Here is a 25,401-nt window from a genome sequence, read left to right as displayed (position 1 = left end):
TTCCATTTTTACATAATTTCCATATCACTAAACGTGTCTATAGATCCTGTGATTTCCATAATTCCACGACACCTCCTATTTGATGTTGCAACTTGAATGTCAAAGAATGGGTATATGTATATACTGTATATACTGTATATATATATATATATATATATATATATATATATATATATATATATGTATATACATTCCTTGACATTCAAATTGCAACATCAAAAAGGAGGTGTCGTGGAATTAAGGAATATACAGTATATATATACTTCTCTTTCTCTGTCTATATATATTTATCCACGGACATTCTTTATTTAATTTTCTGATAGATAGCCATATGCTAATGAAAATAAGCTTATTATTTGAAGCATGGAGCTGCCTGTCAATGAAGCTTCATTAATACTGTTATCACTGGCTGACATTTATCTTATAATTTTCTGGAACTGGCTGTCGCATCTCCATGGCAACCCAAATTGTAATGGAAACAAGTAAGATAATAAAGGCATCCTATGAGATTGACAGTTCCTAAGCCTGACATTTGCATCATGAGATGAGCTAGTGGCCTAAGTATTTATAATTTTTCTTCTAAAATCTAATACACAAATCTTGTGCAACTCTCTACTTGACTAGTCAGTAGGCGATCGCCTCTCTTTCACATCACTGCCGATGTTTATAAAGAGAACGTGACTACAGTATTCAGAAGCTTTAGTTATGGAGGTATTATTGTGCAGTATAATTGCATGATTTTTCTATATTCAGACAGAACCTTTTCCAATGTCTTAACTAAGACTGATTCAAATCCAACTTCCAGCTCATTACAGAGTTAATATGATTTATGATTGATATATTTCATCAGAGATTTTCGAAATATGAAGACTTTAAAAAAAAAAATTTAGTCCAAAGTTCGGTTCGGGTACCAGAACTGTACCCGAGCTTGAACCTGAACCCAAACCCCAAATTAATCAATGGGGACCCAAACTTTGGAGCTTGAAAATCTCTCTCTTTCTCATCCCCAGACTCCTGAACAGTAAAACGGACTACCAAGAAACTTCCGTGTTCGGAGTTCAGCACCGGACGCTAGGTGTTTGGTATGAACCCCTATCTTTACAGTTCGGGTTCGCTCATCTCTTGAAACTAGTCAAATGGATGCAGTGTAGAATATTAATTTAGATCAGGAATCTGGCTCACACTGACTATTTAATCATAACTATGTGGTGTCCTCTTCTCACAAACATTGTGGGTTGTTTTTTTTAGAGATTCGTCACCCAGTCTATGTTTAAAATCCTCCAGCTATGGCCTTGTATACATTTGGGCTATAACTTCCACCAAGTTCTGGTGCAAATGACAATAGTTGTGGAAGGCACTGTCCCTTCCACTAAGTCTCACCCATTCTCTAGCAAAATGGCAATAGTGGCAGAAAACTAACAACAAAATTAAGCGTGTGCCAAAATTTTTCTTTTTTTTTCTGACACAATTGTAGCTCAGTTCTGCCTTAGAAAGCATTCCATTATATGTGGGATCTTGATACTTTATACTCTACCATAAATGCAGCTTTTATTTTCACCCTTGTATGGTTTGACACAAAAAGACTTTGTCAATTCATTTTAAAGCTGTTTTCCCCAAATAGATCCCAAGGGAGTTGGCATTGCTAAGGGAGAAGATACGAAACAATCTTCTTGGTTTCATGTTTTAATAATTCAGAAGAGTTTTTTCTTCTAAACAAGAATGTTGTCCCTGAGATTTGTAGACAGTACTTTAGCAGTAGTTTTGCGGTAATGATGCATAGCCAATATCTTGTAAAGTTTTATAAAACCATTTGTGAATGGAGCACGTTTGGAAGAGACATTGTTAATGCCTGCGAGACATATGAAAAATCAGACACATTAGCCAAAGGTGACAATTGTCATCAATTGCCACGTCTGGATGCATTCTGCCTCTGTTTTCAAAGAGTTGTACGTGAACAACTTTCACAATAACTAGAGCATTCGGCTTACAATAAAGAAACTGCTTTCAGATCCCAGCTAATGGAAGCCTGAAAAGGAACTTTTCTGTACATCTGTCAATAAAAGGTAAAATCTCTTCCATTTAAGTCGTGCAACAATGTCTGTATACAGAAGACTGATGAAATACAGCTCAATGGCAAAATGCTCTCAATTGCAGAACAGTACTGAGTTCTGTGCTAAACTAACAATTAAATATGAAAAAAGTGGAAACAGACCCTTTATGTACTAAATTAAGTTTTCCTCTAAAGTTTCCAAACATATTGCCATATTTCATTATTTTTTGAACTTTGAGGCATGGTTGACTTTGTAATATTGTCTTGTGTAAGCATTCATTTCCACTGGATTTGTACAAAGTGTGATCTTCTAGATACCTAATTATTAAGAAACACCATACTGTGAAGATTGCTGAAATTCACTAATATCAAATGAATGCTTAAAAGTCTTTTTAAGTAAACAATTATTTTTAATAGACTGTGATATTCTTGATATGCAGAAATTAGTCATTATACTCTAGCCACCTAACAAATATGATGTGAATTTGACCACGAGCACCATAAAGGTCACCTTAAGACTTTGTAAAGCAAAGAAGTCACCTTGCAAGTTCAGAATGAGATATTATAGGACATCTTTGATGGTCAGTCTTACCTTTATCATTTAAAACTTTAGGTTCATGACTCAACCCAAATGACATGAAAAGAAGAAAAAAGCTGGCAAGCCTCCAAAAATGAATTAATCTGAAATTAATTTGATTTTGAAAGCTTCCATCTGGCTGTGTTTGGGCAAAGCAATAAGACAGATATATAAACAAGCTATCGTACATATTCCGTGTACCAGATGCAGAAAATATCAAAAAATAAAAACTCTACTAAAGGGTTGGCTTTAGGGTAAAGTTTAAAGAGGATTTTACATTTCAAACATTTGCGGATATCTTTAGGATGACATCTGATTTCTATTTACTCAGGTGGATGGCTGCTTAAGACAAAATGAACACAGGGTGCAATATTTAATTTGCTAATACAATTAAAAAAATTGAGGATAGGAAAATTAAAACATTAAATTACTATTTTTTATGAATTGTTAACTGCGTAATGTGAGTTTTAAAACTTACAAGCCAGAAAGGATACAATAACTACGCTACTTTAATATATAAATCTCTTGTACTTTATTAGTGTTCAATACATCACACATTACACAAAATACAATAAAAGGACAGAAAGGCAGGTAAATAAGATCTATCTATCCTTTACAAAATGGATAACAAAATATTGCTGAAAAACAGCCCAGCAAACCGTCACTACATATATATTATCTTATTAACTAGACAATAACCACAGAAAGTAATCCACATTTTACTCATGCCCCTGAATAGTAAAAAATGATCAGTAGTAATGCATATATATATATATATATATATATATATATATATATATATATATATATATATACATATATGTGTCCAATAGAGGTAGGAGGTAACATTATCCCTTCAAAAAGATCCCCATGAAGTCAATATAGGATATGCAATTTACAAGGGCATTTTAATGAAAAAAAAAAACAAAGAATGCTGAAATGTGGTAACCATCCCCTAAAATGTGAGCACTACAATCATATGAAAAAGGTGAAGCGTATGGCTATCAGTAAATTTTAGAGATGAGTGGATGAAGCAAAGTTTAAATCGCCTGTTCACATGGATTTCCCGGGAAACTTGATACTCAAATAAGTTGTTTCCCATAAATTGAATGTTCCTTAGTATGTTGTAAGGTCTCTCCAGACCCCAGACCATAATAAATGTAAGGCATGTGCCGTGAACTTGCACCCGCATTCGTATAACCATCCATAATCGTCATCTTAGCTCTAAATCCCAGCCTAGCGTGAGAGGCCCAGAAATTTTATTGCCCATGGTGGTGATAATAAGATGCAACGAGGACTGGACGGGTGACGGTGAGGAGTGGAGGGTCCGGAGAGGTCTCTTAGCATTTATAAAAATGGTGGCGAGTGGCCGCTACAGTGCTTAATCCACGCTTAACCAAATTACAAAAAAATCGTCATTTTGGCCAATGTGGGTTTTTGTAATATTCAAATTAAATTCAATTCCACTCAAATATTTTCGCTCATCCCAAGGAACGAATATGTGAACATGTGAAAATGCTGGCTTGGGTGTACGGATGCACCAGACATGTTAGGATCGCCACTCAGTTTGGCCTTGGTTTGTACATGTCATATACAGTAATGGAGAAACATGGTTGATTATCATTCTAGATGGACACCTAGTAAAGTTTCTCACAATACTAGCTGCTGAATTTTCAAATAAATTGACAAATTGTATTATGAAGCTGAATATCAATTGTACAAGACAGCATCCAGCTTATATGCTTGCTCTTGTGTTACACTCATTAGCATACTATTTTCTTGAATTTGCGGTAAAATGGCACTATGCTAAGTAGATATATTTTTATAACATCAAAGTATGTTTTCTTATCTAGGAAAAGTCAAGAATGAGCAAAAGTATTTCTCCAATATATTTATCTACCTGCTTTATTTTCCCCCCAAAAAAATGTTCTATGCACATAATTGCTAGGCAGAAAAGGTCATATTTGACTTTAGTCTGTGCTGAAGTGCTGCTGTGCATCAGGCATAATGCTGCCATAGGCTGTATTTATAGTGACAGGCAATTAAAAGCTATATATTGAGCGGTGACATAAAGAAGGTGATGTAGGAAAAGCTGGAATTCTGGAAATACAAAAATAGCATGCGTTATTCATTATTTCCTGGCAAAAGAAAAGTAAATATATTTTTGACATATTTGTGAAGGTTAAATGATCAGGTAGTAAAAAATAGAGAAGATAAAAATCAAAATATTCTAATAGTTCTGGCCATATAGTACCAATCACAGAAGCAAGAGAAATTTCTTGTGGGGCCAACCGGTATCACGGCCAACTTGTGTTTTGTGTCGACTGTAGCCTGCTGCTGTTAGTCTGTACTCTCCCCATCTGATTTTTATTGCTTACTATGAGATAATAAAGCAGATTTTTCCATGATGTGGTGAGTGCCGTCATCTTCACTTCTACTACTTGGGACTTTCAGTGACTTTTTGTATAATGTCAGAGCACCACTGATTATTACGGCAGCCAGCTATGTACATGGACTACATCTGTATATATAGTGCATTTATGGGAGGAACACATTAGTGCCAAGTGGCTTCCTTGTTGTATGATTAGTCTTTAAATACATGTTAACTATGTAATGAAATAGTAGTATGAGAGACCATGGCCTTTTCGTGTTTAGAGCGTCTACATTGTATTACCAGGTATTTACACCAGTCAGTCGGTAGTAACATTAAAACCACTTGCCTAGTATTGTGCACTTTCCAATTTGTGCCATCAAAACAGTTTTGATCCATCAATACACAGTCTCAGTAGAATTCTGAAGGTAAAGTAAAGACATAGTGACTACAGCAGCAAGCATCTGTTTATCACAATTGAGGCCATGATCAAGATGGACCGAAACGTCCATTTCTCTTTGTATACATGTGGAAACCAAAATGTAAGCTGTATTCTCCATAAATATGTCTCTTCAAAAATATTGAGTTCTGTAGTTTGCTATAATTTACTAGATCTCTGAAGGTGTTCAGTCGTATCCGGCACCACAATGTTAGCAGTAGGTTCTTTAAAGAGAACATTTCACCAATCTCATTCTGCCATTTAAAGCAATGTGCAGTCCCAGATAATTGAGGTTTCTAAATATAATCCAGCACCAAAACCTTGCAAAAGTGTCCCTAATGTCTCCTGAAAGGGTTCGACTTTGTAGTAACTTGAGTCCCGAAGTTCTGGGTTGTGAGATCTCTGTATGCAGAGAGGGATCATGCAGCCTGCAGTGGCTGCTTTTGTAGTGAAATAGCGAAATTTTACGAGATCTAGTTCTTTAAACTAATCCAACTCTACTACTACCACATGGTAACTTCTGTAATGATTTTGCCATTCTGTAACAGCTTAAAATACTAGTGAAAACACTGAGATCTTCAGAGATTTTGCTCATTCATTGCTAGAGTGGCCACAAAGGTTTATGTGATCCTGTTCAAGCCTGGCTTTTGGGGGACAATAATGCTACTTTTGTGATGTTTTGGTACTGAACTATTCTTAGAAAAATAAACAATTTGGGATTTCCCATTGTTTTAAAAAAATGGCACCTCCAAATAGGTGATAGGTACACTTCAAGTCCTGTAAATTGTGAGAAGTAGGGCTTCCTGGGATAAGACTTTTTCCAGCACTTATTCTTATGTACATTGCTTGCAACAATGTCTAAATGGGTGGAACATGGAAAAGTAAAATCCACAAGATGCCGCAGCCAAAGGATTCGGAGTAGAATATTGCCCATGTTCACAGTGCCTTTGTCAGCTTGTCTTCTTCCCATAGTGCTTTCAAAATTAGTCTATGTTTTTTTTTGTAGACCAGGGATGATCAAAATGATTTATTTGACTTTAACTATATTTCCTGTTAGGAGCCAGTTTATAATTATTTAAGTAAAGCACGTCTTTAGTAAGCAACCCAAAGAGTTTGGCCCAGTAGCAATATTTTAGGAACATTATGAAATCATTGTGAGATTTGTGTTGACAGCTTTAAAGCTGGTGTTAGGTGCTAGTAAATTTCTACATGAAGCATTTGATGTAAGGTTGCAATTCTTCTTACTTTTGCTAAAAGCACACCACTAGATGGTTTCTATTGGCTTCAATAAGTCTGCAAACTTTTTCCATGGGTGTAGCAATATGAGGTGCAGAGGTATCAGTCACATGGAAACCCTGAATCTAGAGCATATTTGAAGGCCTTTTTGCCACATAAGAAAATACAAGTATTAATAATGTTATATTAGGTGGTTTGCATTTGGGCCTACAGCATGTCCAGATTCTCCAACTATACAGGAAGGCATGGACAACTAATGTATAGTATTTTTGACTCATTTATCCAGATGTAACTCTATGATGTCCCTCTTATTGTAATTGTATGTAGACAGATTAAATGAGATATTTGCAACCATTATTATGAATATGTCATACACAACATTAATTCAGTACATGTGTAAGCTCAATAACCCATAGATTATGTAACGCAGACTGCCTTGTAGGAGGGGTCTCAGAGGGCTTTGGATTTAAGTGCCTGATTTCTTTAGAACATTAGCCATATTCTTGTTAACATGTTAGCAGTTAGCGCCATGTTTTACATTTGAATTCACAATATAATAATGTAGTGTCGGGATGGTTCGTCAAATAAAACAGACTGCTAGTTAGCAGAGCTCTTCACATTGCCATTAGCTGTATTGTTAAAGCCTATTCCATGCTCCATATATCATTAGGACATGGCAGGCTATTGTTCCATAATGCCAGGCCCTGAACACAAAAGATGATTTCTGAATTGTAGTTGAACATCAAGTTGCCATCGGGCAACGATTCAGACAGTAAAACATGGATAAAGCTTTGAACACTGTTAGCAGTATCCAAATGCTCACCCCTAAATTTGGAAAACGCTCAAGAGTCTTCTTTGGCAGAGTGTTAGCCTGTCATTTCTTATTGAAACAGAGCTTTTACAGATGCAAAAATTCATCTCTTTTGTTTGCCCGCTACACTGGCTCACAGGATGGGCTTTTAGGGATGTTTTTCGGACCCCAACACTGCTCTGTTAGCACTTCTATGAACTGATGCTTATAAGCCACATGTTTATACAATTTATCATCTCTGTATTTAAATAGTAAATTACTGATTTCAGGAGATAACATTGTCTGTCGGCTAAATGCCAAAGTCCATTCATTTATGGAGTCCAAAGGATGTTTTAACTAAGAGGACCATTGATTCATTAAAGGAAGTTGCAAACCTTGTACATTAGAAGCCCAAGATGTCATCTGTCAAGTTGTAATCCTTTCTTTGTAGCAGCAAAAGGTCCATCAATTGAATTCACTTTATGTACTGTGACTGTACTCAATAGATATTCACTTTGAAAGTGTCTCATTGAAGTAGAAGATGCAAAAGCACTCCTATACAAATGCACCTACTCGGTGCATACAAGAGAATTACTACATGTAATGACACGTATGATCTATAGACAAACACTACTTTATTAGTATTATTTTATGTCCATAGATCTGTACAGGTAGATTACTTCATTGGTATTTATATACTAGGAATGTGTAAAATGATTGACTGTATCTTGATATTCCTTCATATACAGTGGTGTGAAAAAGTGTTTGTCCCCTTCCTGATTTATTTTTCTTTTACATGTTTGTCATACTTAAATATTTCAGATCACAAAACAGATTTAAATATTAGACAAAGATAACACAAATAAATGCAAAATGCAGTTTTTAAATGAAGGTCTTTATTATTAAGGGAAAAAGAAATCCAAACCTACAGGGTCCTGTGTGAAAAAGTGATTGCCCCCCCGAAGTTGAGTTCAATTTCCCTAGCCACACACAGGCCTGATTACTGCCACACGTGTTCTCAATCAAGAAATCACTTAAATAGGACCTGCCTGACAAAGTGAAGTAGACCAAAAGATTCTTAAAGGTTAGACATCATGCTGCAATCCAAAGAAATTCAGGAACAAATGAGAAACAAAGTAATTGATATCTATCAGTCTGGAAAAGGTTATAAAGCCTTTTCTAAAGCTTTGGGACTCCAGATCACCACAGAGAGAGCCACTATCCACAAATGGCGAAAACATGGAACAGTGGTGAACCTTCCCAGAAGTGGCCGGCTGAGTAAAAAGAACATAAAGGCTCATCTCAGTTTTGCCAGAAAACATAGTGATGATTGCCAAGACTTTTGGGAGAAAACTCTGTGGACTGACGAGACAAAATTTGAACTTTTCGAAAGGTGTATGTCCCATTACATCTGGAGTAGAAGTAACACAGCATTTTAAAAAAGGATCATCATACCAACAGTAAAATATGGTGGTAGTAATGTTATGGTCTGGGACTGTTTTGCTGCTTCAGGATCTCAAAGACTTGTTATGGTAAATTGAAACATGAATTATGCTGTCTACCAAAAAATCCTGAAGGAGAATATCTAACCACCTGTTTGTGACCTCAAAGTGAAGAACACTTGGGATATGCAGCAGGACAGTGATCCAAAACACACTAGCAAATCCACCTCTGAATGACTTAAGAAAAACAAAATGAAGACTTTGGAGTGTCCTAGTCAAAGTCCTGACATTAAACTGATTGAGATGCTGTGGCATGACCTTAGAAAGGCGGTTCATGCTTCAAAACTCTCTAATGTGGCAGAATTACAACGATTTTGCAAAGATGAGTGGGCCAGAATTCCTCCAGAGCATTGTAAAAGAATCATTGCCAGTTATCGCCAATGCTTGATTGCAGTTGTTGCTGCTCAGGGTGGCCCCATCAGTTATTAGGTTTAGGGGGCAATCACTTTTTTTCACACAGGGCCCTGTAGGTTTGGATTTCTTTTTCCCTTAATAATAAAGGGATTTAAAAACTGCATTTTGTGTTATCTTTGTCTAATATTTACATTTGTTATGTGATCTGAAACATTTAAGTGTGACAAACATGCAAAAGTATAAGAAATCAGGAAGGGGGAAAACACTTTTTCACACCACTGTATATGATTCATATATATGAGATAAATCTGCATCTTCCGTATATTGCACAATCAAGGCAAACTTTAAATAAATTAGTTGGCATAAAGTTGAAAAACAACAGTACTTGCCTAAAAAAGTTTGCTTCAGCTGCACCGCTTCGGTGTTCCACACAATAATGTCTATTTACTTCTGTGCAATGACTATGTGATGCCTAGTCACATGACCCCTGCCACCAATCACTGAACAAGACTGCTTAGCCTAGTGATTGGCTGCAGCGGTCACGAAAGTATACAATATGTGACTGCAGCAGCTGTTAGAGGTGAACATTTCGGAAATGTTTGATTCCACTGTTTAGGGAAGGTGGTGAATGTGATGGTTGGAAAACCATATCCATAAAGCGTTTGCTTTATTACTTTTATATGATAATTAAAACACTATTTTAATTCCAAATCCCTATCACATGCATGCTCCTATCTGTAAAAGGAGAAGTCAGGCGATTTTATTGGAGCACTTCCAACTTTTCTATGTTGTCATGACTTAAAAACTGAAGTGTTTGGATGAAAACCTCATCAACATCACGCATTAAAGAACTGTCTGTAATGCAGACTTCAAAATGATGATCAGTGTAATGTTCTTATCTTCAGCTCCTCTGAAAGATCTTTTGAAATCCCAGCGATGTTTTAAGTTGAAATGCCCTTCACAGCTCGAAATAATTCTATTTTTATTTATAAGACAGCAATGGCAACTAGAAACACCACTTTTAAGTCCATTTTAAACGTGCGACCAGTGATTACTATTGGATGCATTCTTTAAAGCCCTTGCATTCTCGTTATTGCCATCTGTCATGTCATCTGACTACATGTTCTGCATAAATTGTTCTACTTCTCATTTTTTTACAACCGCGAGTGTAATTGCATCAAAACAAGAGAAAGGTTTAAAGACAAACATGTTTTTTGGTGGAATGAAAACGACCTCACTACAAAATATATATTGTATTATATATATAAATATACTTCTGATGGCAATGTGTTCTTTATTGTGTGTGACAATGCTTACAGTATTATACGTGCACATAAAATAAAAGTACAAGTCAGTGCTCCATAACAGACATAGACAATATTTAGCAGTATAGTAATGATGCACATTGTATCTCTGGTGTCACATCACCATCCCCCCTCCACATGAAGTTGTAGATGAGCCTCCAATCATGGCATTACTCACGACTTCATCTTCCAGGCTCCTGATATGTTTGAGCAAGCAGCGATAAAGTGATTGTGTGACAATACTGCTTTTCATGAGGCTGTTAGATTTTTAGAAGTAGTAAATCCTTGCTTATCCCTCTCCCGAAATGTGCACAGATATAGTCAGACCAAATATGTCATTTGATTCAATTTTCCAATTATATTACCATTTGTTATTTGCGATTTTCCAAAGGAATTAATGTAAACCTATCACAGTTCATACATTTGGGTAGTGTTGGAAAAGCATAAAATTAAAAATGCAGAATTTATATGGAAAATATTGCATGAGAGTAAAATATAGTATAAACCACATTGTTTAAGCAATATGGGTCTAGCAGTAACTATCATTCCAGCACCTTAATCTGTGCCCCAGGCTCCTCTTCAATAAAAAAGCGATACCCTGTCAGTGATTAAGATGAAGTGGCATGTCACTTGCAGGTCCACTAAGTTAAATTGGACATTGACTCAAGCCTGCCACTCACACAGAGCCACACGGGCATAAAACAGCTTCACTTTTTCTCCCATAAATAATAATCTCTTCTTTGACATTAATTGCCAAGGGATTCCATCTTTATGAGCATCTGCGCAATACACAGCTTTATTTTCTGAGCAAATAATTGAGCCTGCTTTGCACTTCATTGATTTAATAGCATATCTTTAATTGGCGCAGAACATAATATTACATATTTCACTGTCAAGCAGCTTAGCATCTTATTGTGCCGTAGATATAGTACGGTGTTGGTATGTGTGCGTCTCCTAATGCATACATTTTGTACATGAGCCCATTCTTGAACTGTATATTGGAAAACAAAAATACTTTTGCTCTTACAAGACTAATGATTATGTATTAGATATGTGTTCAAGTAGCCGTGGTCATTCGTTAAACTGCACATCTGTATTAAACATAAAGCGAATATCAAACACATGATGGTATAAGCATCTGTGAAAAGGAGCAAATACAAGTAGTAGGGGTAGGACAGATACTCCTAACATGTAGTTTTGGGTTGGCATAGGGAATATAGTGAAGCCATGGATTTTACAGATGAACATCCATGCAGGAGCTCTTCTTGGGACTGGACATAAGAGAGCGAAGAATGATTATGCAGTTGGATCACTTAGGGTCCTTAAACATATATTCAAGGGGTACATCTCACTAATCCGCCTTAAAGCTATTACACCTATTGTTTTCAGTTGCATATATGTGCTCTTTTTTGTAAGGTTTTCCAGTACCCTCATTTAGAAAAAAATGAGGGTAGTTTCCGGCACAATCATCCTATGACTAAGGGCGTCCTAGTACGCCAGAAACGCGTCAAGTGTTGAAATTTTGTAACTTTTAATGGACTTTTAACTTGATTCAATAAACTTACATTTTTTATCCAGTCAATTGTCCCGGAAACTACCCTAGTTTTTTTCTCTGTCAGCTGCAATCACCAGCAGGTACAGCACCCACTGGTTTCTAATTACAGCAACAGATTCATCTGTGTTTCCAGTGTGAACAGCTATAACCCTCCCCCTCTTCCCTACCTCCTACCTTCATTTAGCTTTGCTTTCCTGATAGACAATAAGCATTGTCTAACTCTTCGACAGACACAGAGAAGAGTTGGCCCCGGAGCAGAAACTGTATATGGGCCCATCGCAGTTTAATATTTCATCATAATGCACCCCTTTATGTATCAGAAGCTGATTGGACCTTCGGAGGTGGATGTGGTCTTTTACCTCTTGGTCCCCGATGCAACTGCACAGGTTGCACCTCTGGTATGTCCTCTGGTTTAACTGGCATATACAGTATAGTTATATAGCTTAACAATTAAAGTATGACCACTTGGTTATTTCACCCTTGTAGACTCACGCATGCATTTAATACAATAATGACAACATTAACTAACAATATAAAATATTTCACATGATCCCCTATGAGACTGAATGTGTTTCCCAATTACAATATAGTTAGTGGCATACTGTGTTTGGCAATGGGAATAGGCTGAATCCACCCTGCAAAGTTTACAATCTGTGTTTTGCTGCCTTAGGCACGAGGAGATAAAGTGACTTGCCCATGTTTACAAGATACTGAGAGCGGGATCAGAACCAGGCTCCCCCTGTTTTACTGCTGTCATCAGCTTACAACAGCTAGGATTACATGTTTGCTTGGAAATAATAATCAAATATTTATTGTGAATGTTAAAGATATCCTAAATCCTAAAAATATACCCCCCAAAAATTTGCGCATAACACATTAAAAGAAACTTGCCATCAGAATATGGCCTACTGTTTAAATCAGTATTTTATATTAAATGTATTTTTTTTTTAAGATGTGATAATTTTTTTTTATTCTCATATCACAATCTAAAAAAAGCAAAGAAAAAAAATGCAATTTTCCCACTGGCCTGAAGGCCTGATATTGGATTTTTACTTCCTGTTTTTTTCCTTGGCCAAAAGCCGCAATAGATTGAATGAAATCTCATTTGTTTGTGTAGAAGTTACCTGAACATACTGTAATATGGAGAAAGATCACTGTAAAGAAACGTGGAGGACATGAGCTGTGGCTATAGTATACTATTGTCAATAGTAGAGCTGATTTTATTGCAGTCCTGTCTGTGATGATAAAGAGACTGCTGAAAAGTCATCTGTTCAAAACGGAAAGTATTAATATAATAAAAAGCCTATTGATCTCTGTTAATGTTTTCTGTTCTGTAGAGATGACTTTTCAGCAGTCTCATTATCATCACAGGCAGGATTGCGATAAAAGGTGTCAGCTCTATATACATACATATAAATATATATATGTATATATATTAAGAGATAGATAGATAGTAGTGTGTAAAATTTAAAATAGCATTTTAAAATATATATTTTAAATACATTGAACTTAAAAACCTGATTTCTTTTGGTTGATGGGGGAAGAGGGTGGATACATTTACTAAAAAAAATCCAAATTAATAAAACTGCAAAACAATGGAGGACTGGTAAAGTCAGATCTGATGAATAAAGAGTTACTTATTCAGCTATTCACGATAGTAAGTTGATGTCCCTGTTTGTAGTTTATACAGTACCTTAATATTCATATTACAATTGCAAATTAACTCCAAGACACATGTTCTAATTTATGTCTTAATAACTATGATCTGCTGTGCAGGTATTCTGCCATGTATTTGTGCAGTGATGCCATTATAATGTACTGTACCCGGGTGAATTAAATTTATCCTCATATTAAAATGTTCAATGTAGGAGTTAACTATTTACACTAGCATCATGGTTCCTTCACCCCAGAAGAGCAGAGTAGCAAGATGACTATTTGTGCAGTTCAACATAATAGCTCTTTTTAAGGCTTAATTCAGACATCTTTGAAACCTGCTACAACTTGCTACAAGTATGGACTGTGATGTACGGACCAACCGCGGGTCTCCTGAGCTCACCAGCCACATAGACATATATGACACTGTTGAATTCGAGTCAGACCACTCCCATCTGGTTTGGACATCACATTTCACAATTGGTCCATGTTTCTCTCACGTCTGAATTTGCCCAAGTCAATTGGATCAGGATTAGTGATGAGTGAGTATGTTCTGTTAACTCTTTCAGCGGTGCTCGGTGTTATGTTTTAGTCACTCCGTGCGCATGATTTGCGACTGTTTGACAGCTTTAAGAGATGTGAGGAATGCCTAAGAAACAGGTACTCCTCACATCTATTGTCTGTAAAACAGTCACAAATCATGAGCACGGAATGATTAAAACTTAACACCCGAGCACGCTGAAGATACTCGGAAAACACCGGAGCATGCTCGTAAATCTCGAGTAGCAAGCATGCTCGCTTATCACTAATCAGGATCTATTCAGATGTCATATAAAATGCCTTAAAACAGATGCACCAAATCCTTTATGGATCCTATAAATCCCAAAGTGAACCCCAGGAAGAAAAGGCGGTGTGAAGGGTAATAGTGCCACCTTACATTAAATGATATGAAGGCTTAATTCTGCTCATTAGTGTGTAATTTGTATGGAGAACATGTTTCTTGGTTATACATTGGTTCATCCTATAATCTAAAAGAAATTGGAATAAAAACAGCCATCAATACAAGTGGAATTCATTCTCTATATAATACTACATCATAAAGAAGAATATAATAATTAGATAACATATCCTATCTAATTAGTGCTGTGTAGGTATAGGGCGGTTATGAGCATGAGCACAGACATCTATAGAGCCCGGGCGCTCTCCCTGAGAGTCTTTGAAATGTTATGGCTCCAGATTACGCTATAAAGATCCTCATTTTCAGCTTTTCTTCTCACAAAAGCTGCTGCAGCACAGTAAAATGACAAAGTAAGCTGAATGTAGAGATTATTATTTGTTTTCTCCTTTTTCTATGTGTCTAATAACCAGTATTCGTCTAAATAGGAAGCTTGTAGTACTTTCTCTCTTGCAGCCGATCGATGGTCTCAATAACCTTAACCCCAATGGAAATCTTTGTGATAAACAAAGCTGGAGTCTAGAGATTGTCTAAATTGCCTAGATCTTGTCTAATAAAGAGCAGATCTTATGAAAACAGAGGCTACTTGTCCTATTGATTTTTATTTTCTGTTCTGTACTGTACAGTATCTGAAACTTCTTGTGTGTTTAAAGTTCTAATGCATTTTTTTCTTGTACAAAATGCTTTTTCAATTTATTATTTGGAGAATAAGAGGTGAAATTTACCGTAGTTAATTTTCATTGTTATTTTCAGTAAATTACTTGTAGTTAATGATATCAAATATGTCAAATAGCTATATATTATTATATTTTATTATCTATTATTTCCCAACAAAATGGCATTGTATAAACCCATAGCTAGTGTTCAACTTACATCATGAAAAAAACCTTACTAACCTTCCATCATTCTGAAGATTTATGGTTTTCTTAAGCCAGGAGCATGACAACTAGTGGTGATCGCAATAGCCATCTGGTAGCCACTATAAAGCATACCCCCATTTAGATAGCTAAAGAGGGGATATTGTATTTCCTATGAAAATATCTGTGTGCGCCATGTTCCACATCTTGTTGTTTTGGATGCTATGGATTTTTTGAGTCCTGGCAAGTGATTGCACTCCAGAACAAAAATAACCCTCAAGGTAGGGCCTTATTGAGACATCAGTGATTTTCTTATAAGTGAAAAACAGACCAATTTTCATCAACATTTCATCATTGTTTAGTCAGTGAGTCATTTTTTACCATCTGAGTTTAATTAGGGTTTTTTTTCCCTCAAGAAGTTTTCACAAGCTTCTCCTACCAAAACAAGCATTAAAATCGGACAGCACATAAATGGCATCCCATCCCATCCCATCCCATCCCAATGGCTGTCCAATTTTTTCATGGACCATTAGACTTGCATTGGCAAGTTTGATCCATGACTCTGATCAAATTCTGACATGTTTCAGTGTTTTTGTGTGGACCACTTGGTCCACAAAAATACATAGAGACTTGTGAACTGCCCCAAAGGCTATAGTGTGAATGAATTATATCCATGAAAACATGGATAGAACTTTTACAAGAAAAACTGACATCTGATTGAGCCCTAAGTTAGACCTTGAGGGTACTGACTTCTGATTAAGCCCTAAGTCAGACTTTGAGATGTATGAAATTGAGTCCTAAGTTAGACTTTGAGGGTAGTGACTTCTGAATGAGCCCTAAGTTAGACTTTGAAAAGTATGAGATTTAGCCCTATGTAAGCCTTTGAGGGTACTGACTTCTGAATGATCCCTAAGTTAGACTTTGAGGGTACTGACTTCTGAATGAACCCCAAGTTAGACTTTGAGGGTAATGACTTCTGAATGAACCCTAAGTTAGACTTTGAAATGTATGAGATTGAGTCCTAAGTTAAACTTTGAAAGTACTGACATCTGAATTAGCCCTAAATTAGACTTTGAAATGTACAAGATTGAGCCCCAAGTTAGACCTTGACGGTACTGACTTCTGAATGAGCCCTAAGTTAGACTTTGAAATCTACAAAAATCTGCTGCTGAATTTTCCATTTTTACATTCTATATGCAAAAGTACACTTTTATTGGCCAAAATATAGTTGCTTCGTATGTGTTACAATTTTATGGATATTGTGGTGCCTAATTTTTATAGTATTTTTTGTAAGTCCATGTAATGATGTGATTAAATACATGTATTCTAGAGTGGGGTGAAAAAAACAGAGGGTAGTGTAAATAATAAATAATCTACTCCATTCAATTATCCCAACCGGATAGTCAGTTCCATGTACTAATCATAACATAGCCACAGGGGGGTTATTCTAGGTGGTAGGGTAGCGTGTAGCTTGCTTCTACTTAGTCAATAGCCTTAGGGTTTTAGCCTATTTTTAATGTCATACCTTGTTAATAGGAATAGTGCGATACACATTACATATATTTTTTTTCTCTAGCATATGTAACTCATTGTAACATGCTAGGGCCTGACTTTTTCACAAGGAGTGAATGTCCTCCTAATATTCTTCATTATTTTGTCTTGTTGGTATTAGTTGTAGGTAGGAGGACATCTCAGTGCTGTGATTACTTTTTCTAAAGAACAATGATGAATGAGGTTGAGGCAAGCAGAATACATTAGTCTTTGTATTTGAGAAGTGTATTGCAGGCTACCGGCAGAGATGGGCATAAAACGCAGAAGATGTATCACTACGGATAATGCATAACATAAGTCCGTTTAATCAACTAACAAGCGTGACAATAGCTGACATAAAAAGTAGAATAAAGAAATGTAGTAATTCACAGTATGACAATTTACTGACTATAGTCAATTGTTCGTACATAGGACAAATCCAACTAGGCCAATACTAGGGCAAAATCGTTGATGATCGTTGTCTGATGAGACTTTTAGTATAATCAAGAGGAACATAAGAAACTAAACATCAAGGTCGAAAAGTTTTCCAAAAATCTGCAATCGCCAAACTGCTGATGTTTTTATAATTTGCTTCCATGTGGAATCAGCAAAATGGCGGCCGCTGAACAACATTTTTCTGAACTATAAGGGGCCATAGAGAGATCAAAAATAATAAAAAAATAATTATAATCTCTTTACCGCTCACCTCTCCGGCCCCTCCGCTCTGAACCATCATGTCCTCGTCGCAACTTCTTACTGCCGCCTGAAACGCTGAAATCCCAGGATTCTTAAAGCTAGGCCAGGACTTCCGGCTCTGATGAGGCCTGGGATGGTTCTGTACATTCCCGTCATGAAGCATGTTGTGACTTTACGTGGGCATGCACAGAATAGTCATGGGCCTCATCAGAGCTGGAAGTCCTGTGCTTGTGTGAAGAGGATTTCAGCACTCACAGCGGTGATAAGGAGATGCGATGCAGACCGGACGGGGCGGTGAAGAGCGGAGGGGTCGGAGAGGTGAACGGTAAGACGAGTATAAGGTTTTTTTTTTTTTTACATATTACTTCTATTATGCTCCAGAGCATAATAAAGAACATTCAATTTGCAGAGAATAATTCCAGGTAAATCAAAGGAAATCTGGAAAATCTGCACAATTTAGCAAATTTGAATTTTGCCAAATCCGCTTATCTCTATAAGAAATATATAGGAATTTATGTATAGTAACTGAGTCATAATCCATTGACTTCAGACAGAGTTTTCACATCAAGATTGAATATTTAACTGCATGATCTCTCAATAGTCATAGTTAATTTCTATAGCTATTGAGAGTTAAAGGGGTATGACCATCTCTAAGATCCTATCCCAATATGTAGTAGGTGTAATAATAATAATATTAGCACATACCTACAATTACAAATGTAGTATAGTTCTTCTGATTATCTATGTTTGCTTACCCCATGTACAGGGCATTGCAGTAGCTTAAATATTCATGCTTACGACCACTCATATAGTGACAGTTAGTTATTTGTTATTGGTTGTAACTATGGATATCTAACCTACTGCAGTGCCCTGCACATAGGATAAGCGTCATAGCTTATAAGAAGAAATATACTACATTTCTAATTGGAGTTATTTACTAATATTATTATTACACCTACTACATATTGGGATAGGATCTTGGGCTGCAGCTAATTTAACCTTTTTAATCTTTCATATTTGTTTTTCTTACTTATGAAACAAAATATACTGCTAACTAATGGTTAACAATTTGGAAAAACAGTAAAAATATTATTTTTAAGCCAACAATTTCAATTTATGAATGTCAATACGTAGCTATGAAGTAAGGTCTTGTGTGAGGCCAAAACATATCATGTTGCAAAAAGAACTTCGGCACTCCATACATGAATATATAAGAAATATTGTATCTAGACTAATGTCACTTAGAAAAATGAAGGTTTTTTGCGCATAATTTGGCCAATTTATGTGTGCCCATCAACCGCGACAAGTTCACCTTCGTATGATGGGAAACTACGCTACGCTACCACTGGATATGCCACTCTTGGGCTGTAAGCCTGTATGGACAATATGTCTCTGCTTGGGCTTTTAACCTACAATGTATGGGCTGGTAGAGCTAGTTAAAACCACCTGTGACTGAATGGGAGGGACACATGGTCAGAAAAAAGGCTGTCAAACTTCTAATAGTGTGAACACGTACCTGCTGCAATACTCCAGGAGCGGGATCCCAAAAATGATTAATAGAAGAAAAAGAGAGGGGTCGCTCACTGGTCTATTCGAGTGCTCTGAAGAAAAGAGTAATCTAAATTGCAAAAAGAACTTCGGCACTCCATACATGAATATATAAGAAATATTGTATCTAGACTAATGTCACTTAGAAAAATGAAGTTTTTTTGCGCATAATTTGGCCAATTTATGTGTGCCCATCAACCGCGACAAGGTCACCTTCGTATGATGGGAAACTACGCTACGCTACCACTGGATATGCCACTATTGGGCTGTAAGCCTGTATGGACAATATGTCTCTGCTTGGGCTTTTAACCTACAATGTATGGGCTGGTAGAGCTAGTTAAAACCACCTGTGACTGAATGGGAGGGACACATGGTCAGAAAAAAGGCTGTCAAACTTCTAATAGTGTGAACACGTACCTGCTGCAATACTCCAGGAGCGGGATCCCAAAAATGATTAATAGAAAAAAAAAGAGAGGGGTCGCTCACTGGTCTATTCGGGTGCTCTGAAGAAAAGAGTAATCTAAATTGCAAAAAGAACTTCGGCACTCCATACATGAATATATAAGAAATATTGTATCTAGACTAATGTCACTTAGAAAAATGAAGGTTTTTTGCGCATAATTTGGCCAATTTATGTATGCCCATCAACCGCGACAAGGTCACCTTCGTATGATGGAAAACTACGCTACGCTACCACTGGATATGCCACTCTTGGGCTGTAAGCCTGTATGGACAATATGTCTCTGCTTGGGCTTTTAACCTACAATGTATGGGCTGGTAGAGCTAGTTAAAACCACCTGTGACTGAATGGGAGGGACACATGGTAAGAAAAAAGGCTGTCAAACTTCTAATAGTGTGAACACGTACCTGCTGCAATACTCCAGGAGCGGGATCCCAAAAATGATTAATAGAAAAAAAAGAGAGGGGTCGCTCACTGGTCTATTCGGGTGCTCTGAAGAAAAGAGTAATCTAAATTGCAAAAAGAACTTCGGCACTCCATACATGAATATATAAGAAATATTGTATCTAGACTAATGTCACTTAGAAAAATGAAGGTTTTTTGCGCATAATTTGGCCAATTTATGTGTGCCCATCAACCGCGACAAGGTCACCTTCGTATGATGGGAAACTACGCTACGCTACCACTGGATATGCCACTCTTGGGCTGTAAGCCGCATAGTTTCCCATCATACGAAGGTGACCTTGTCGCGGTTGATGGGCACACATAAATTGGCCAAATTATGCGCAAAAAACCTTCATTTTTCTAAGTGACATCAGTCTAGATACAATATTTCTTATATATTCATGTATGGAGTGCCGAAGTTCTTTTTGCAATTTAGATTACTCTTTTCTTCAAAACATATCATGTGACTTTGCATCCAATAATTATTCTATTGATCAAAGACATTACCATTTACAGTAAGGATGTATGGAAATTTCTCTCACCTATTCATGGTGGTATGGACATTCTTTTCAGTTATTCACGGTGAAGTAGATGTAAGTTGGTAGTAAAGAGGTTTTTATGGACATTACAGCAAAAGCTTAGCTCAGTCAAATTTTTTGATCCCCATCATCAGTTTTCACATTTTGTCAAGTGCTTTATCTGGTCACCTAGAGAGGGTTTCTGACTTATTTAAAAATAAAACCAAATAATGAAATTGGGTAAAAGACTGATCAGTTGATAAATACACCACCTTTCTTTTAGTGTTTCCTGCCAGTCTACCTATGTGGCTGCTGCAGACAATCACTGGCTGCAGCAGGCTGATGAAGGAAGTTACCATTGTAGAGCCTTAAATAAAGACCAGGGCTACTGGCATGAGGCTAGTGTCCAAGACCAGCAAATAGCTGCTACGGGCATGTGGGGAGTTCGAGATTTCATTCCTGCAGGTCAGACTGCCGAGGAGCACTGGAGTGGAAGCTTTCGAAAAGTAGAAAAATTGTCAAGGGGTCTTTCATTATTTTATGCAGTTCTCGCTCCTTATGCCTTTTTTTTTAATTCATCAAAAAATCCCTTTAAGTCATTGAATTATATCGTGCGGCCTACACTGAATTATGCCAAGATACATTTCCCTTTATTTGCGTCTGCCTACACTAATTTTCCCTGCATTATGTCTTAAAGAAAGTATGGCATAATGAGGGCGTGTTAGAAATGTGAGCTGGCATTCAGGGCGTATTAATAGGCAAACAATACCGGAATTCATCCTTACTAGTTAGAGTGCTCTGCCTGTCTCACTGTCTCTCACGCACACGTATAGAGTATATATATGCCCAGCTGAGATAAAGCAAATCGCCTTGGTTACAACTGATGTTCTTAGCTCACATGAAACAGTTTTCATCTTGCCGCACCGCTTTAAAAATAGTTTGAGACAGCAAAAAGGTTCTCACACATCACATTTCAAACAGGATCCTGAAAGTTTTCTGCTTTCCACACTTCTGCTTGTGAATCGAAGCCTTTGTTCAACAAACAGTGGGCTAAATTTCTCAAACTCACTCATTCCTTGAACAGAGCGCGAGTGGGATCAGATCAGCAGTATAAAGCCATTTTCAACATTCTGGGGAAAGTTAGACTAATTCAATGCACACATGGAGGCTTCACACAATCTACAGATTCATCACTGGCATCTTGCATTAGTCATCTGACAGATTGCCAAGTGTTTCATATTCTTTTCATATGACTTTATTACCAAAACCGGCTTTTCTTTTATCCTGCCACAGGAGCAAAATAAGGCGAATGCATTTTAGATCTAGAAGCTCGAGAAGCTATGTAAAGTTATAATGGGCTATTTTCTGCATTGTTTGCTGTATGATATCTAGTTATTGAAGTCTAGACTTGGCCACCATCCGTGATATTTCTGACAACTCCATTGCTGATTATAGTCTGATGTAAGTCAGAGCCTAAAAAGATGTAACCTTCATTGATTTATGAAGACCTTTCTCCAGACAGCACCTGTTTTGGCCAGACTTAGAGTTTATACTGTCAGTTCTAATAATGCTTTTATACTTCTTTCTCTACAGTAACGGAACAACCAACAAGATGAATGGAGCTTTGGATCACTCAGACCAGCCAGACCCAGATGCCATTAAGATGTTTGTTGGTCAGATCCCACGTTCATGGTCAGAAAAAGAACTCAAAGACCTTTTTGAGCCTTATGGAGCCGTCTATCAAATCAACGTCCTAAGAGACAGAAGTCAGAATCCACCCCAAAGCAAAGGTAATGATATATAATGTTAGTCTTGAATTGCATGTGCCTGCTATTCTTTTATTGTAGTAGTTTTACAATATAGAATCTAATGGAAATGTTATGAAGGGAGTGATTGCAGTGATGGTTAAAACAGTTGTTGGATTACAACTTCCACCATGCCCGATAGGCTGTAGGGTGTATTTCTTTCCTCATTTGATTTTGCTGACGATGTTGATCTCTTAGGACATATCTGCTTCATTAAGTGAGATTTGTTTTAGATTTATGTAAGAGAAAAATTCAAAAGATTGTGCGAGGTTAAAGTATAGAAATAACAAAGTGTGTCTTGGCAAGAAATGCACTCATTTTGGCTTCAGACTCTTGAAATTCTCATGTTGTTAGTCTTTATCTCCGAGTAACATGGTTTAATACTTTTCATGTGACATTTTAAAATGGAATGGTTGCCAGAGAAAGAACTTTTATATTTCTCATTTCAATGAACAAAGTCTGTAGTATTAAGAGAGACTGTGAGCTAATGTTCTGTATTACACTAAAGAGGTTCTGTCACAAAAAATGAATCCAGGATATTCTTGCTTAATTTCTCACTTTTTGTTGACGCTGCATGAGGGATGATTTCCTTTTTATAGTTTACTGATCTTGCATTGCGGGTTTACTGGTGGTTTGATGGGTGTCACATGCTACCATGCTGACTATCTATTATTCCTACATTTTATACTATAGTTAATACTGTGTTAAAGGCAATCTATTACCATGTGTATGCTGCCGAATCTGAGGGCAACATGAAGTAGTGGCAGATACCCTTAGTCCATACACATTAGACTAACTTTGTTCAAAGCTGATGATATCGGTGTACCTGGCTGACAATCTAATGTCTATGGAAGTCTTTTGATTCTCCCCCTATAAATGATGTCAGAAAGACAAGAATCTGGTATGTCCGATTCAGGAATACCGATCTTTTTGTTCTCGGCAGGAAAGCTTGTCACCCGAGAAGTCTAGCGTTGGCTCAAGAGGAGTCAGGAGAGATAACTGCCAGCTGAATGATCAGCCAAACCATAATTTGTTGGACACCTATTTATTGGATATGGAGACCATTAGTCGAGAGTTCTGTCCATCTATTCATGAGGGGCTAGTCCTGTCCCTTATTGACAGCTGTATCCTAAAACTGTACATATGGAGAAATTTGTCAATCCGCAGTGGGTGGGCAGGCGATTCTGCAGCTTATGAATATCAGCAGACTTGAGATAACAGGCACATAATGCACAGAACTCCTGTGATGGGCTCTTGCTGCAACAAAGAGTGATTTTATGAAAAGCACTGCAAGATGGTAAGTAAGTAATCCAGAAATGGACTCAGGGTCTCTGAGTATATTGCCCTCATTTAGGTCAGTATAAACCTGACCGACTGCCTCTAAGCAGAATTGTTTGCTATAAGATGATGGTAAAATAGGTTAAGTAAGGAAAATCGTGTTACATAATATTAGCGTGGGCTTGCCTGCTATATTTCCAATTTTGATTTTTGGGTGACTGATTCTCTTTAGACTGCTTTCACATCACCATTAATATGGCCATATTTTTGCATCATTATCATTATTATTACATCATATAGTTCTCCTGAACTATGCTTTGACTAATATAGGATGCAATGGGCAATCTAAGTTAGGCTTAGTTGAGCCATGGGAGGCCCAATTATCAATATATGGACTTTTAAATGCATTAGTATTACAGATGTGTGAGTGTGGCCTTAAACAATTAAAAGCTTCTGATGTTTGCAAAGAAAAAAGTCACTTACAATATATTGTTAAAGAAGATACTACTCAGTACAGCAAGGTCTTAAAGCAAACTTGGTTTTCTTTGTGATAAACCACGTCCACTGCTTTTCTTTAATTCTAAATAGCTTCTTAAATGTGTCTTTATTACAACATCGCAACCCAGCGTACCCCAACAACTTAACTTTACTCTTGTCCCCCACCATATGCAAATGACCATTATGCGGCCGATCCATAGTGCCTTGTCATTTCAGAATCCAGCCCCCAAGCCTTTGATGAGGAATACATCATTTTGAGGCTTGCAAAAGTCTCCAAGGGGGATTCAGACCTTCTCATCTGGCTGCCTGATAGGGGGAACAATAATAAGGTTAATTTACTAAGCTATGACGGGAGCCAGTGGTGTAATATAGACACATTTATAAAGCCTTTCAGATTTAGAACAAATCGTTGTAAGTAGTTCACCACAGGGAAACCTGATGAAAGGTCACTTTAAGGCAGGGGTCTCAAACTCGGCTGGGTATATGGGCCGCACATGGTAAAAATTTGAATTTGGGGGGCCTCATTCTTTGCAGGTCAAAGTGACAATTTTAGTGATACCATTTTTTTTTTGTATACACTGTCTGAACATTTTTGCTGTGTTTGTTTTATTTATAGCTTGGGTCGTTACGGATATGGCGATAATAGACGTGCACTTTTTGTCTTTAGCTTATGTATAAAACAGCATTTTTAGTGCCAAAATATTTTTTCATGCTTTATTTTTAATCTTTTTTTAAAATTTTTACAATTTTGTTTCCTCCAATTGGCGACAAACAGTAAGGCTGTGTGCCCACGATGCGTTTTTTAAGCGTTTCCGCAGCGGCAATTCCACTGCAGAAACGCTTAAAAAATGCATGGTAGAAGGCCTGCCATGTTCCCCAATGATAATCCGCATGTGCTGTGCACATGCTGCGGAAATTTCCGCTGCGTTTTCTCCGTCCTTGATTTGCATTGGAACTCATGGAATCCGCATCACTGGATCT

At 37.0% G+C, this 25,401-nt stretch overlaps 1 protein-coding gene across 15 annotated transcripts in view; it reads left to right on the top strand.

The window, feature by feature from the left end:
• Positions 1–25,401, top strand: part of CELF2 (CUGBP Elav-like family member 2) — a 508,245-nt gene that overhangs the window by 201,810 nt on the left and 281,034 nt on the right. For 14 of the 15 annotated variants that reach the window (XM_073652418.1, XM_073652417.1, XM_073652432.1 and 11 more), the window contains exon 2: positions 22,433–22,629. In XM_073652418.1, the coding sequence (XP_073508519.1) occupies positions 22,433–22,629 (197 nt within the window). Of the gene's footprint in view, positions 1–22,112; positions 22,301–22,432; positions 22,630–25,401 lie in introns of those variants that run through there. The other variant, XM_073652429.1, reaches the window with a different exon arrangement.

The sequence above is a fragment of the Phyllobates terribilis genome, unplaced genomic scaffold, assembly GCF_046119375.1.
Source record: "Phyllobates terribilis strain yellow unplaced genomic scaffold, ASM4611937v1 Scaffold_11__3_contigs__length_659146591, whole genome shotgun sequence".
Classification (NCBI taxonomy): Eukaryota; Metazoa; Chordata; class Amphibia; order Anura; family Dendrobatidae; genus Phyllobates; species Phyllobates terribilis.
This window is presented reverse-complemented; position numbering and strand designations above follow the sequence as displayed.